The sequence below is a fragment of the Dictyostelium purpureum genome (genome assembly GCF_000190715.1).
Source record: "Dictyostelium purpureum unplaced genomic scaffold DICPUscaffold_295, whole genome shotgun sequence".
Lineage (NCBI taxonomy): Eukaryota > Evosea > Eumycetozoa > Dictyosteliales > Dictyosteliaceae > Dictyostelium > Dictyostelium purpureum.
In genome coordinates this window covers 25,394-42,270 of record NW_003519631.1, presented here as the reverse complement: position 1 = coordinate 42,270, position 16,877 = coordinate 25,394, and the positions used below count along the sequence as shown (strand labels likewise).

Below are 16,877 nucleotides of genomic sequence, written 5' to 3'. Positions count from 1 at the left end.
ACCAACCAAAATAAGCCGGCCCCTGCTAAACCACCAGCTCTACAACAGCCTACACCAATACCACAACAACAACAACAGCAACACCAATCACAGTTAGTTGCAAAAAGACCAGCTACCACCCCCGCCCTAACTACCAATCATGCAATCACTACACAAAAACATACAAATCTTTCACAACAAGAACTTAATCAAACATATTGGGAAAGAGTAAATACAGTAAAGAAACATTTACCAGAAATAGAACTTTTAATTCCAAAAATTATAGAAAACTATTCACAACAACCAGGGAATAGCGTTACTTCAAAAATTGAAAGTTATAGAAAAAGATTTATGGATTTCGTTCAAATTGTAAAAGTAACACCCGAAACCGCAAAATCACCATTAAACCTGGATGAACTATTTGAAGCCGAAAAATACCTAATGAATATGTATTTAGTAAGTCATACACTTAAATATAACCGTTTTTTTTACCACCAATATACTAATCAACTTTAATATTTTAGACATCATTATCAGAAGAAGAACAATTTAAAAAAATAATAACAATCATTGATGAAAAACCAGTCGAGAGCCTAATGCTATTTGAAAAAGATTTATTAAACTCATTTGAAAGAACCAAAAGATATTTCTCTGAAGCATTCCTTACAAAAACTGGGGGTGTATCGTCAAAAGCCCCATCCACACTTTGGTTTAAAAACCCAGCATTAAACAATCCTTTCGCTGGAGCCACAACATGTCAATATAACCCAATAGTACCTAAAAAGAAACAATCGATAAAGATAGATTCTCCCACCCCAGAATATAAAAAAATTAAAAAAGGAAATTTTGAAATTTTCGAAAAAGAACAGTAAGTTTAATATCCCATTTTTCTTTTATCTATTTTTCGCATTACTAATTTTTTTTCTTAATTTTAGAAAAATATGTAATAATTTAAAAAATGATTTAATTGAATTTACCAAGCATGACAATACACTTTTACCAGCCAAATTTATTGATAATGATGTAAGAGACTACACAATATTTATTCTTTAAAAAAAAAAAGTAAAATTTATACTAATTTTTTTTTTCAGACAATATTAATTTCAGAAACCCTAATTAATGATAAAATTTTTGATAGTAGTAGTGGCAATAATAACAATTTATATATCCATTTCAATAAGTCCCAGTTTTCAAATAATTGGAAAGGATCAGACAATAATCCACCACTCTTTATTGTATCATCACCTTCTATACAAATTTCAAGCGATGGCGAATTATTTTCAATTCAACCATTATGCTCACTATATTGGGACAAAGCTGAAAATATAATCAAATCATTCAAACAATCCCTATTCCGTAGCGATAGAATTACTAACGAACTAAATCAAATTAAACAATTAAATAGATACCAAATAGAAAGTCATTTAGATATTATAAATGCCAAATTTTCAATTCAATTTTCAACCAAATCGATTATGCTATTAAACAGATCAAAACTAAATAATAACCAAAAACAACAACAAAATAATAATAAATTAAAAAGAATAGAAAACAACACTGATGAAGCTTCATTAACACTATGTAACAACTATGAATCATATTATAATTTATCAATAATTTTGGATATCCCAGACAACTACCCGTATAGTCCTGTTACATTTTCATTTCCTCCAGAGTATTCAATCTCATCCTTTTTAAAAGATATCGAAATTAAAATGAAAAAAGAGTTTGAAAATTTAAATGAACAACAAAAACAATCAAGCATTAATACCAATAATACCAATAATAACGAAAACACTTTACAAACAAATAGATCAATAATTGAAACTATTAAAATATTTGAAAATATAATAAATAAATTATAAATATTTATATTAAACAGTATTTATTATAGATATTTGATTAAAAAAAAAAAAAAAATAAATAAAAAAAAAAAATAAAAGCGCACCTTGTGTGGTGTGTGTTTAATCAAATTATTATGTGTATCTTTTTTTTTATTTTTTTTTTTTTATAAAATTTTAATAAATCTTTAACTATAATTTAAATTAAAATAAATTTATAATTTCATAATGATGTAATTTTAAAATCATTATTAATCACCTTTTTAATAAAAAAAAAAAAATAATCTTTTTATTTTTTTATTTTTTTTTATTTTTTATTTTTTTTTGCCAAATTTTTTATAATTTTTTTTTTTAATTTTTTTTTTTTTGCTTTTTGATTTTTTCGAAAAAAAATTTTTTATTTTTTTTTTTATTATCGTTATATTAAACAAATAAATATAATAATAAACATATAAAAATGGCTGGTGACGCTCCAAATACTAACCCATTATCAATGAACCTCTTCCTTAAGTACGGTATGGCTGGTGCTTTAGGTTGTTCAATCACCCACAGTGCCGTCGTTCCATTAGATGTCGTCAAGACTCGTCTCCAAACCAACCCAGGTAAATATGGTGGTATGGTCAGTGGTTTCAAAACTATCATCAAAGAAGAAGGTGCTGGTATGTTATTACAAGGTTTAGGTCCAACTGCTGTTGGTTATGCTTTACAAGGTTTCTTCAAAGTAAGTAATATAAAATAATGAAGTTGATCAAAAAAAAAAAAATAAAAATAATAAAAAAATAATAAAAAAAAAAACAATTTAAATAAAATTAAATTAAATAAAAAATTTTAAACACATTATTAATTAATCAATTTTTTTTTTTTTAGTTCGGTTTCTATGAAGTCTTCAAGAAAACTTACGGTGACTTTGTTGGTGCTGAAAACGCCGCTACCTACCGTATGGGTATCTGGTTAGCTGCCTCAGCCACTGCTGAAGTAAGTATCAAATTTTTAATATCATCATGGTTGATTCGGGAATTAAAAAAAATATTAATATCATCACTTTTTTTATAAAATTTTTTAGACTATTGCTGATATTGCTTTATGTCCAAATGAAGCTTGCAGAATTCGTTTAGTTGCTGAACCAGCTTTCGCTAAATCACCAGTTGAAGCTTTCGGTAAAATCTTAAAACAAGAAGGTATCATGGGTTTATACAAAGGTTTACCACCAATTTTATTAAAACAAGTTCCATACACCATGGCTAAAGTAAATATTTTTATTTTAATGTTTTTAATTTTTCCTTATACTAAAAATTTTTTTATTTTTTTATTTATTTATTTTTCCCTATTAGTTTGCTGTCTACGAATTTACAGCTGAAAGTGTTTACAAACAATTAGAAAAATCAGGTTTATCAAAAGACAAGATGACTGATGGTCAAAAATTATCAGTTTCATTAGGTTCAGGTGTTGTTTCTGGTGTTGTTGCTGCTATTGTTTCACAACCAGCTGATACCATTTTATCAAAGATCAATCAAGAAAAAACTGACGGTGGTATTTCAAAAGCTATTGGTAACATCATTAGACGTTTAGGTTTCTCAGGTTTATTCTTAGGTGTTGGTACTCGTTGTTTCATGGTTGGTACCCTTACTGCTGGTAAGTTTCGACATAAATATAAAACTTGATTCTCATTTAATAATACAACAAAAACTAACATAATATCATTTTAATTACAAAACAGGTCAATTCTTCATCTATGATGGTATCAAACAAATGTTAGGTATCACTGCTGCCAAAAAATAAACTAAAACTATAAATTCAATACACTATAATCGCACTCAATGAATTTTCTACATAATAATTATAATAAAACTTTTTAAAAAAAAAAAAATTTAAAAAAAAAAAAAAAAGATATTTGTTTTTGTTTAATCACTGCTCATTAACACCCCCAAAAAATTCGTAAATTTTTTATTAGCCTGGTTGAAAATTCTCATGGCACAAAAAAACAAAAATATTTCCATTCATCCAAATTTTTATTTTTAATTTTTTAATTTTTTTTAATTTTTTTTATTTTATATTTTTATCTCTATTTTTGGGGAATTATATTTAATTCTCAAATATCAAATGTATTATTTTAAAAAGAATTTTTTAAAATGAAGATATAACCCAAATTTAAATTCGATTTTTTTTAAAATTTTTTTTTATATAATGGTTTTTTGGGATTAATTGAACCATTTCAAATAAAAATTTAAAAATATCTAAAAAAATTATATATACTTTTTTTTTTTTCATTTTTATATTTTTTTTTCATTACTATTACAATCAAATAAATTTAAAAAAAAATGAAAATTTTTTTATATTTGTTTTTAATTTATTATATTAAATTGTGGTGCTGTAAATTTTTTTACCACCAGGAACATTGCTTGAGGGAAGTTGGGATCAAGCAGTAAACTGGCAGGGCGGAGTGGTACCATCAACCAATGGAGATGCTATTATTGGGCTGAAAAATCAATCACTTTGTTATGCTTTTGCTTCAGATAGTTTAACCGAGATTATTGTAAATTCTCTTCAAGTGGGTATATTAGGCCAAAATGGTGGTTTAGATATAACAGGAACATTTTATTCAAATATCTCAAGTGTTCATATTAAAAATTTATTAATTAAATTTTCATCAGTTTTTTTTGATGGAAATATCAATGGATTACCAACAACAGTAAATACTTTACAAATTTCATTATCAAAGAATGCGTATTTGTTATCAAATCCAACTTATTTTTTTAACGATGAGATTACAAGTTCATTAAGCGATGCTACTTTCAGGGATTCATCAGTATCATTGAAATATATTTATTTATTCCAGTCTACTTTTTTTTTTAATAATACCAAATCAGTTTTAGAACAAAGCAATGTTTATTATACTTCTCAAGCAGGGTATTCTGTTCTATATTTTGAAAACTCTAACGCAATAATAAAAAGCGATTTTAGCTTCTTAGTAAGTATCCTTAGGAACCTATGCGTTTAACTATAAAATAATTAACTAAGAGTTAAATAGATGATATATATAACATCATTAATAATAACACTTAAAATTGTTTTATTATATATAGTTTTCATTTTTTATTTTGCAGTCATCAAACATCAGTATATATAGAAATAATAAATCAAATGAGGATCCATTAGCTAATATAGTTCAAATTTCATATTCAAACCCATCAGTTAGAATATATTATACCAATTTTTACATTGAGAAGTTTTTGTGGGCAAAGGTTTCAGAGTTTGACATTAAAGGGTCGAATTTAATTTTTAATAATACAATACTTTCCTTTGAAAATGTGTTGTATTTCCATTCAAGTTATATTGAATTTAACCAGCCTGCATTATTTTACAATACATCCAGAATTTTCGTAACCTATGGCTCAAGTGCACACTTTAACTCTCAATTGTTTTTAACTAGGAATTCATCTATTTCGATCCATTTTGCAGAGGCCACTATTAAAGCCCCAAACCATGTTTTTGAATTAACTGAAAACTCAGTTTTCTTGGTCCACGACAATTCAACATTATACCTTGAATCAAGCTCACACAACTACGATACTGCAAAATGGAGTATAAGTGATTCAACTATTTATATCAATGGTGATCTTCAAAATTTTAATATTAGCAATTTTGTAGCTGTACAATCTACAGTCAATATAGAAAAAGATTTTATTTTAAATGATTCATCATTAATGGGATCTTCAGGTTCAACCATAAAAATTTTGGGTTCGTTAATAGTAAATGAAAGAACTACAATTGCCTTTGAAAATTCTAATGTTTTAATCAATGGTTTGTTTTTGGATAACAGTTATGGAGATTCAATTACAGGTGAAAATATAACAGGTGGTTTTATTAATTCCAGTGTAGAAATAAACGGTTCTTTTAAAACAGTAAGTGGTCATGTTTTTTTTTTAATTTAAATTTATTACGAATTCTAATGCAATATAATTTTAATTTTAGTATGGGGTATTAGGTTTTATGCAATCTAGTATTATTTTAAATAGCGAGTTTACAATTTATGGTACTATAATGTTCCAGCATTCAAAGTTCATAATTAGAAATGGTAATTTTAATAACTATGGCAAGTTTTATTCAGATGAATCAGACTTTATATTAGAAGATGGGTATATATACTTATTCCCAGGATCCACATTTGTATCATTTAATTCAAGTTTTACATTGCTAAAGGGTCAACTAATGGTCAGTGAAAATGTAGTATTCAAGTTTAAAAACTCAACACTAAATAACATAAGTAATGGTACAGTTGTTGCAGAAGGAGATATTATGTTAGAAAATGATGGATTTATCAATAATAATGCCTCAATGTACTTGTATTCGAATATCATACCAAATAATACCAATGGTTATGAAAGTTTTTCCAACCAAGGACATTTATCCATTTTAAAAACAAATGAAAAAACCGGTAAAACAAACATTATGGTTCCGCTATACAATAATGGTTCAGTCCTTATAGATGATAAGCAACTCGATGTCTTGGAGTTTAAACAATCATTAGGTGGTAGCTTAAGTTTTAGAAATAAATCAGTAATAGCATCAAATAATACAATCATTATTGAAAACAGTTTTGTCAATGGCCATGGTATAGTTAATTCCACAATGGAGTCAACAAATGCATATATCGGTAACAACAAAGATAACGAAAAAATTGTCACAATTTTAAATATTACCGGGGAATTTAAATCAAAAGAGGACCAGTTTGATTTTGTTATACAATCAGAAACAAATACAAGTTTAATTTCAATCGACAACAATGCATTCGTCATCAATTCGAGTATAGTTATTAAAGTCAACAATGAATTAAAGCAATCAATGAAAAATAAAAATATTACATTAATGAACTATAATAGTTTAAATGGTGATGGGTTCAAAGGTATTAAATTTAAAACATATGACCCAATTACTGGTAAAGAGGAAGATGCAGATGAATGTTTAAAGTACAGTACAGAAATTACCTCAAGGTCATTGAAACTATTAATAGGGGATGGCAAATGTTCAAAAAAATCTTTATCTACAGGTGCAATTATTGGAATAGTAGTTGGTGTTGCTGCTTTTGTAGTTATAGTTGGTGTGGTAGTTAAATTAAAATCAAATTGGTTCTATGTTCGATATTACAAGGCAAAACAGGTATCAATCAATTTGAAAATGAATTTTTTATCTAAAAAATAATAAAAAAATATTAAATCTATGAAAAAATTTAAGTTAATTTTTTTTTTTTTTTTTTTTTTAAAGTATGTGTGAGGTTTTGTATTGTTATAGGTAGGTGATTGGGAAATTGATCAAGTGGTTTCTGGTAATTTGTAAAGGGTTGATATTTTAGATTTAATGGTTTGGATATGGTTTGAATTTATTTGTTTATCTACTTTTAAGAAGTTGTTGTAGTTTGATTGGATCGTTCTGCATATTCTTTTTTTTTTTTTTTAAAAAAAGTGAAGATAATTAAAATTTTTTTTTTTTTTTTTTTTTTTTTTTTTTTTTTTTTAAAAGTGAAGATAATTAAAAGCAAATGCTTTAAATTAATCAGTAAAATTTTATTTAATGTTTTTTTATAAAGTTTTTAAAGAAAATATTCTAAACTGTTGATATTTGGTAAAGATTTGATGCTGATGAAGTATGCTTTAAATTAATCAGGTGTTGGATGTCATGTATATTTTTAAACCATTTCTCCCTTTATAATCATCTGGAAGATTTTTGAACAAAAAAGATATTGCAAGAGGCGAGATTCGAACTCGCGAACCGACAGGATGAGATCTTAAGTCACACGGATTTAACCAGGCTTTCCTACCCTTGCTTTATATAATATTTTAGTTTAGTGACCTCCATAAGGTTTGAGCAAATAAAATAGGAGTTCAAATTAAGCATCAACACAAGTGAAAAATAGCACCAAAATATTTGATTTATCAATATGGTTTTGTGAAGGTTTTTGAAAAGGAAAATAAAAATATTATAATTAATAAAATTCAAAATTTAAAAAAAAAAATTTTTTAAAAAAAGCGCTCATTGCAATGATAATTAAAAAAAAAATAAAAAAAAGTTAAAAATTTTAAAAAAATTTAAAAAAAAATTAAATTTATATAAAATTAAATAAATTTTTTTTTTTTTTTTTTTTTTTTTTTTCATTCAGCTATCATACCAATTTGATTATCATATAATGAACTACCAAATTCTTACTTTATTCCTTTTCTACAAAACATTATAAAATTAATTATAATAAAATAATATAAATGGAAAATGATTTCTTTAAAAGGAAGATGTGTTTATTTTATTTGAAAAATAAAAAATTTTGAAAAAAAAAAACCTCCCCTGTTTCAAATTATTACCAATTTTGATTGTAGCAGATCTACATTTTTTTTTTGCAATATAAATTTTACTTATTTTGGAATTGATGTTTAAATAAATTAGGAAATAGTTATAGATTAATTAATTAATTAATTTTAAATTAAATTTTTTTTTTTTTTTTATTTTTATTAAAAAAAACTCAAAAGTATTTAAAGAAAATAATTTCATAAAATTTATTTTTTCATTATACACATTCAGGTAAATTCAAATTAAAAAAAAAAAAAAAAAAAAAAAAAAAAAAAATTTAAATTTTATTTAATATATAAAAATTTTAATATATAAAAAAAAAAAAAATTTCAAAAAAAAACACACATTACACTTCACTTCACACTATTATCAATATGGTGGTTAGTTATGTATTCTGCGTGGTGGGATACATAATTAACCACAAAAAAAAAAAACCCACTACGCTTCACTTCACTATTATCAATATGGTGGTTAATTATGTATTCTGCGTGGTGGGATACATAATTAACCATTCGGCTCTAATATACTAACCTCCCCGTGGTGGAGCTGGAAACACTCTTTACAAAAAATAATTAAAAATATTATCAAAAAATATCGAGGATTTTTAGCATTAAAACTATCGAGGATTTATAGCATTAAAGCTATCGAGGATTTTTTAGCATAAAGACATGAGGCGAGTTTGGTCCATTTGTGTTGGGTGTCATTATAGTTTAATGATTTAGCAATTGCATTTGGGTTAATCCTTTGTTAAATAGTTTGGTGCATACCCAAATCCAGACTTGGTGGAAGATAATTGAAATCATGTTTCTGTAGGTCGGTGTTCTATCAAGATCATTGCTCCCCCATTTGTATAAGGGAAGCATCTATTGATTTATAGCTCCTTTACTTTACAACAAATGTAATGTAGATGGAGCTACTTTAGTTATAGATAAATAATAAATTTAAATAATTCTAATAATCAAATAAATATACAATTCTTTGTTTGTGAAAACTAAAACCGAAAACTGAAAACTAAAAAATAAAATTTTTTTATTTTTATTTTATTTTTAATTTTTAATTTTAAATAATAAATTATTTAAAATAAAGGAAAATATAAATATATTATTTAGTTGAGATATAATTATAACTGTAATATTCATTTAATTCTAAAATGCACATGAATACATTACACAAAAATCACTTGGAAGAAATTTTACTAAAAAAATTATAGTGGGGAAATCCGAGAATCGAACTCAGGACGCTACCACCCAAAGGTAGCATTATACCACTTAACTAATTTCCCATATTTTGTAATCAATCATCCCATACATCTTTACACATCTACCCCATAAAATTAAAAATTAAAATATATTGTTAATTACACTGTAGGTCGTTTAATTATTATTTAAATATGTAAGTAATAAGATTAAAGATTAAATAAGGTACTTTTATTTTGATATCTTAATTCAAGTGCAGGATTTCTCAAAAGTTTTGACCCCTTTTTAAAAATATATGAAAAAAATTTTAATATCTTTATTTTTTTACTATAAATTCATTTTAATTACTATTATAAATAAACATTTAAGAAAATAAAAAATGTAATTTTTTTCTTTTTTACTTTTTTTTAGTTTTTTAGTTTATAGTTTTGATATGAGGAATAGTATGTATAGGTTTTTGTGGGACGAGCTTTAGTATTGCTATTAAATTCTTTATTTCATAAGGTTTTTAAATATACAGTTTTACCAACTTCTTTTCTTCCAAAACACATACATTATGTATATCAAAAAATGCAAACCAATTTAATTAATATATCATAAAGTATTAAAAATAAGGTTATAGGTTATTTTTATTTCATTCGATGATACCATAGTTGCTTGGTCAGAACAAAGTCTGATATTCATCAAAGTTGGCTAGAATGAAAAAATTCATTGATGTTGATTTAGTTCAGAGGTCCTTTACTTTGATTGGATCTTTACCTCCGTGGATTTTGAACAGATAAATTCTTTTAAGTCTATTTCTTATCTATTATTATATATACTAATACTATTGATATCTACAATTAAAAGAATTATAAATATAATTTTTATTTATTATAATTATAATTTCTATCTAAATTATTATTTTTTTATTTTTTTATTTTTTTTTTATTTTTTTTTTTATTTTTTCTGCCAGTGTCGTTTGGATAATTTATAAATCCGAATATAATACAACGGAATTCTATTAAAAAAATATTAGTATGAGTTATAAAGCAAAATTTTAAAGAAAATAAAACTTACTGATTGGGGGAATTCACTTGGCAATTTTCCAATACAATTTCCACAATTTTCAAAATATTGTAATCTTGTGTCGGAAAATAAAATATAATAAATTTTTTTAAACCACCATTTTAAGATAATAAATAAAATGAATGGTTTTTGTTGTTGCTGTTGTTTTATCTTAATTTTTATTTGATTATTTATTTATTTATATATTTATTTTATTTAAATAACTTTAAAGTCATATTGAGAAATTTCTTTTTATTTTTTTTTATAATTTAATTTTTATTTATTTTAATTTTAATTTTTATTTTTATTTGAATAAATAAAATTGTATATTTATTTTAATTATGATCAGTATTATAATTTATCCACAAATGAATCTAATTTTGGGATTGTAAGTGGCATTCCTTTGGATTCTCTTATCTCCTTGACTTTTTGTGTTGCAACTGAATTTTCATCGTATCCAACTGCACCCATAGAAGAATAATGAGCAAAAATACAAGATTCCAAATAGGCAGAACCTCCTGTTCCATTATATATATACTCTTTTAATCCAAATGATTCTGATACTGGGATGTGTGCTTTGATGGTGTATGAGATAAACGCGCTAAAAGTACATGATAATAACATTCTTTTATCTTGATTGATAACCATTGCCCTTCTGTTGTTGAGTAGATCTATAACATCTCTAACCACTAGCTCTTCCATTGTATTAATTTCAACTAAATACCAAGGCTCCATTAAAATGGGAGAAGCTGTTAACATTGATGCATATATTACTCTTCTTGTGGTTGGTATAATTTGACCTCCTCCTCTGTGGATTGCATCTGCAAAAAATGAAACATCAACTAAGTTGAATCTAACACCATTAACAGGTTCCTCACACAACGCACCTTCTCCAACGGCCCACTGGAATGCACTTTTCATGCTGTCTTTATATTCTGAAACATATTGTACACCTTTTGTTTGGTCTACAAAACAATTTGAGTTTTCACCAAAACCAAAAGGAAGCGAGGTTGGACCAAAAAACCAAATTTTCTTTGAATCTATAATATCCCAATTATGGTTTTCTACCAAATATTTTGAGTTTGACCTCAACTCCTCTACTGATGTACCATTTGACATATACCCATTTTGAATTGCATTTTCCAAATCGAATGAAAGTGGTTCACATTTCATATAAATTCGATTATGTCTATTTGGGGATTTAGCCATGCAAACCATCGATGATTCTTCTGACACCGACTCTCTATATGATACCAATGGCTTTGATACTTTACAATGTACAATATTTTCAATGCCATGCAATGACGATTCTATTTGAGCTAGGGTTGAAGCAGTAAGCATATTTTCACCTGTATTTTGTGTAAAAAATTGGAGCCCTTCATTTGATTTTGATATTTTCTTTAATGTTTCAATTAAAACTGGTAAGTCACCCGGGTTTTGAGGTTGTACTGGAACTTTAACAATTCCTGGACTTGATAGCTTGATATCTCTAATAGAATTTGCAATATCTGAGGATGAAATAGTGCCTGATTTATAAAGAAACCCATCAAAACCTATTAATCCGACAATATTACCACATGGTACATCATCGATTAGTTCCAATTCATTTCCTTTGTTGAAATTATTTATAAAAACAATATCTGAAACGGGTTTTTTTAAAGATTGGGTTGGAGATTTCCTATCTGATGTCATTATATTTACTTTTTTGTTTGTAGAAAGAACCCCTGAAAATATACGGCCAATAGCATAAAAACGATTTTGGTTATTCGGAATTGGTACCATTTTTGAAATATACATCATCAATGGGCCATTTGAATCGCAGTTTCTTATAGCATTTGCACATTCATCATCAAGCGGACCTTCATAAAGATAAGCGACTCTATATCTCTGTGCCTCTACTGGTGATGGCAGTTTAGAAACACACATTGACAACACATTATCGGCCAGAGGAAACCACTTTGCCATTACAGTATTAAACAGTCGTACTCCTTTAAGCTTCTGCTCCTCTTCTTTTAACACAACCTTGATTGAACTAAGCATTTCCTTTAAACTCTGTTCATTATCGGCCATAACCATTTCCAACAATGTATAAATTGGATCCATTACATATTTACAAAATCCTCTTCTTAATTTTTCTATCTTTGAATTACCATTTTCATCCTTTATTTCCACAAAATTTAAATTACCCCACACCTTGTTTATTGGATCATAGTAGTTTTCACCCCAAAACTTTTCCACCAATTTCTCTTGAGGAATACCAAACTTTACTGAATAAAACCTTGCTATATTATCAATATTGAAACCCCAACCATGTAAACCTGAACCAAAAGCAACATTATTTTTATTTGGTGAAAGTATAAAATCTTTGTTGTTTTGTTGAACGATCGATACTGATAACAATTTTCTATTTAAAAGTTCAAACTTTCTTTGAAATGACTGATATATTTCTTCGCTATCTAATTTTAGTTCTAATATACAACGATCTAGTTTATTTAAAAACAATACTGGTCTTAACACTTCACTATAGAAACCCCTATATAAAATAGCTTGAATAGATTCCAATCCATTATAATTATATTCCACTGAATCAATAACAATAAGTAAACCATCGGTGATTCTAAATGCTGGTAAAGCTTCGATTTGAAAATCATAATGTGACGGTGTATCAATTAAATTTATTAAATATGAATTATTATTATTATTATTATTACTATTATTACTATTACTATTATTGTCTATATTGTATAATAATGGTAAGAGTTTGGATTTTTTTATTTCAATTGGCTTTTTTGTCTCTTCTGATTCTGGTGTATTGATACTGTAGCATTTTTTTAAATTTTGTATAAATGTTGATTTGCCACTATCTCCACTATGATATTTAATATTAGAATTTACAAAAAAATAGCCATATGACGATATAAATAAAATAATAACCGTGCTTACTAAGAAATGACTGAAATATTTCTTATATTTTCTTTATTGTTCATAAGAGACCTAACTCGCTCCATTTCTAAATATTCGTTTTGTTTTTGTTATTGCTATTGTTATTGTTTTATGAAAATAAGGGAAAAAATAAATAAAAAGGAATATGAAAATAAAAAAAAAAAAAATTAAAAAAAATTAAAAAAATAAAATTAAAAATAAATAAAAAAAATGGAGAAATTTCTGTTAATATAAAACAAATTGAAATCCTAAATTAAATCTTTATTATTATTATAACTTTTACCAATTTCAAAAGTAATGGTTGAAACTGGTATAAAAGAAGATCTTAATTGTTGTTGCTGGTTGATTAACTCTGGAGTTGAAGAGGATTGTTTAATATATTTCTTATAAATTTCTTCAAAACGTTTATAATAAATTAAATATTGAGATATAATTTGTTTTGTAATGGTTGAACCTAAATTGAAATTTGAAAAATTTAACATTATTTCAGTTTGAATCTTTTGTAAAATTTCTTTCCACTTTTGGGAGAATTCATTGATTAATGCCAATAGTTGATTTCTGTCAATTTGATAATTTGCTGTATTTGAAATGCTAAACTCTGTATCTTTGATAAACAATATTAAATTTTTATAGTAGCTATAAAGCAACAATTCAACGAAAATATTAATTTGTTCTTGTAATAATGTTGAAAACTTTAAAAACCCTTCTTCATTTTGGCTGATATTATTTTCCTAATTATAGGGTTATAAAAAATATATTAATATTGGACATTATGATTTATTGGCTTTTGAAGAAAACAATATAAAGTATACATACACTAAATACGGTTATAATAATATCGTAATTATTAATTAAAAATATTGACTTTAATTTCGTATCATTATTGAAGCAATTATTTGAATAGTGTGTAAGTAATCTCTCCATGGATGATCGTAATACTGCCATCCAAGCAGTAACTCTTGGCTCATCAAAGGTTGATAAAATTATGCATAAACTTGAATAAAATTCTGAAAATCTTCTGGTATACTAATGATATCATTAAAAAAGATTATTAGTGACATATTAATAAAAACTAAATATTTTTAATATAATTTATACGTTACAATGTGTGGTCTTAAATCGGTTGGATAATTCTCTTTTGAGTTTAAGGCATTTTTTAAAGAATCTATATTTCTTTTAAAAGCCTCGCTAAAACGGTCCCAGATTAAAACATCGATTTTTTGAAAATACAACCTTACACAAGAGATACGGTCCCATAGCTTTCTATCTTGTAATAATTGAATTAAAATTTTATTAATTTGCAAACATAATAAAAGAGCCAAGCAGTCAAAAGTAAAAGAGACGAATGAATTTAAATTATCTAAAAACAATTGGAATATTTTGTCAAAAATTGATGGAATTAAAGCATCCGGTGAGTTGGCCAACAAAGGTTTAGCGAACCATTGTCTATTAAATAAATATTCTGAGCAAATTGTATCCAATAATAAAATATTCATTGATCTATATATTTGTTCGAATGGATACTTTTTATTGTTTCTGATTGCTGCATGTGGTATAATTAATGGGGCATCTAAACATCTTTCCAAAATATCAATTCTGCTTAGTTTATCTGGTATTTGTGTTATAACCTCACTCTTTATACTTGTCCAAATATCGCTTGGTAACCCTGAAATATATAAATTAAATGCTGATGCTTTATTTAACTCTACTGATTTAGTTGATGCACCAAAATAACCCTTAACTTGTTCTAAATAACCAATAACATCACTTTTTAATGTAACTTGATGCTAAATTTTGAAACAATAAAATTAATTAGTAAATATTAAAAGAGCAAGCTATTATTATTTTCAAAAAAAAACATACAAATACTTTAGTTAAATTTGTTAAGTAATTTTTAAAGTAATTATGAAATGTTCTAGAAACGGTCTCAATGTATAGATTTTTAATTTCAACTGCAGATGATGGTGAATTGTGATATATGAATTGATTTAATGGTGAATATTTAAATAGCTTTGATTGTTGTAAAATTTGGATATTGGTTCTTGGTTTTCTTAATCCAATAATTAATTTTAATAGAAAATCCCTAACTGATCTACTTGCTTTCTTTTTTAATAAATCGATTTCATATGCAATATCTTCAATAAATTTAGCCTTGGTTTGCATCAATGAGTCTAAATTTTTTATTCTATCCTGTAACTCTTTAATATTTTTAATATATTCTTCATTAACATCCTCTGATACTAAATTGCTAAAAAGAATTGAAAAATAAATTATTATTATTATTAGTCTATAATCTATAATCTCGTTACTACAACTGAATTTTTAATTTTGATATACTTACTATATTAGATCTGGTGGTATTGTAACCCTTTCTACCAATTTAAAAATTTCTTCTCTGGTATCGATTCTATTTTCCAATGACTTTGAAATTTGAAGTGATGCAACATGATTATCTGGCATATCTTTAATCAAATCTGATAACTCTTCAATTGATGAATCAAATGATTCCCCAACTCTATTTAAAATATCTTTATTGGTTTTAATATACTGATGTAATTCGACTAAATTATTTGCCTGTTCATAATCTTTAAAACAAGTTAATATTGCGATATAAAGTGAATAAAAAATAGTTATAATAAATAAACCTACATGTATTTACAACAGCAGAAGGTAGAGATTTTAGTTCGTTTTCTAAATGTTCAGAAAATTCTGATTTATTTTTAATTGATTCATTTGATGGCTGAGATGATATTTCTAGTGCCTTTTTTTCATAAATTAAATAGTTTATTATTTCCTCGATTGAATTGTAATCTGTGCCATCTGGTTTCTTTATATGCGAGTAGTTTTTAAAATCTAAATTGTCTTCGATGATATAAGATGGCATTAATCCATCACGGTCGCGTCCTGTATCATTGTCTTCTCCATCACTACTGTCATCTAAATCTTCCGTCTTTTCATCAATCATATATCTATCTAAATCTTCAACCATTTTATCTAATAATTGTCGTTTATTGAGAATTGGATCTTCATCATTTCTAACATTTTCTTCAAATTCGTTATTATTATTATTATTATTATTATTATTATTATTATTATTATTATTATTATTATTACTATTATTATTATTATTATTATTATTATTATTATTATTATTATTACTATTATTATTATTATTATTATTATAATTGAAATTGGACATTTTAAAAGGAATGATTAATACAAAAAAAAAAAATAAAAATTTAAAAAATAAAAAAATAAAAATTAAATTAAAAAAAAATTAAAAAAAAAAAAAAAAAAAAAAAAGTAAATATTTAATTTTATTATAATCACATCAGAAACAAACTTTTATATACCAAATAAAACAGAATTGACAAATTTATTATTTATTTATTAGTAAGGCTATGTAATATTTTATAAAATATGTGGGTGGGTTAACATAAATTATTTAATATTTTTTATAAATTTTATTTTTTTTTATTTTTTTTTTTATTTTTTTTAAATTAAATTTTTAAAAATTTTATTAATTTTTTTCTTT

At 25.2% G+C, this 16,877-nt stretch overlaps 4 protein-coding genes across 4 annotated transcripts; 2 read left to right on the top strand and 2 right to left on the bottom strand.

Moving 5' to 3' along the window:
- Nucleotides 1-15: 15 nt before the first annotated feature.
- On the top strand, nt 16-1,844 carry DICPUDRAFT_156380 (uncharacterized protein; the record flags this gene model as incomplete). The annotated part of the gene is made up of 4 exons (XM_003291698.1): nt 16-435; nt 504-847; nt 915-1,002; nt 1,071-1,844. Coding segments are annotated over 4 exons (1,626 nt in total), but the record flags the coding sequence as incomplete, so codon positions are not given.
- Nucleotides 1,845-2,277: 433 nt separating this feature from the next.
- DICPUDRAFT_39483 (uncharacterized protein) lies at nt 2,278-3,599 on the top strand (the record flags this gene model as incomplete). Its single annotated transcript, XM_003291697.1, has 5 exons — nt 2,278-2,541; nt 2,688-2,795; nt 2,884-3,066; nt 3,152-3,452; nt 3,538-3,599. 5 exons carry the CDS (start codon nt 2,278-2,280, stop codon nt 3,597-3,599), a joined length of 918 nt encoding a protein of 305 aa, XP_003291745.1.
- Nucleotides 3,600-10,750: 7,151 nt separating this feature from the next.
- On the bottom strand, nt 10,751-13,407 carry DICPUDRAFT_89525 (uncharacterized protein; the record flags this gene model as incomplete). The annotated part of the gene is made up of 3 exons (XM_003291692.1): nt 10,751-13,134; nt 13,219-13,268; nt 13,343-13,407. The coding sequence occupies 3 exons, from the start codon at nt 13,405-13,407 to the stop codon at nt 10,751-10,753; spliced, it is 2,499 nt and encodes an 832-aa protein (XP_003291740.1).
- A 157-nt stretch (nt 13,408-13,564) lies between these two features.
- Nucleotides 13,565-16,523, bottom strand: DICPUDRAFT_50009 (uncharacterized protein). The gene is made up of 6 exons (XM_003291691.1): nt 15,992-16,523; nt 15,719-15,927; nt 15,206-15,574; nt 14,446-15,129; nt 14,159-14,368; nt 13,565-14,073 (listed from the first exon to the last, which is right to left on the bottom strand). The coding sequence occupies exons 1-6, from the start codon at nt 16,329-16,331 to the stop codon at nt 13,591-13,593; spliced, it is 2,295 nt and encodes a 764-aa protein (XP_003291739.1). The 5' UTR covers nt 16,332-16,523; the 3' UTR covers nt 13,565-13,590.
- Nucleotides 16,524-16,877: the final 354 nt, after the last annotated feature.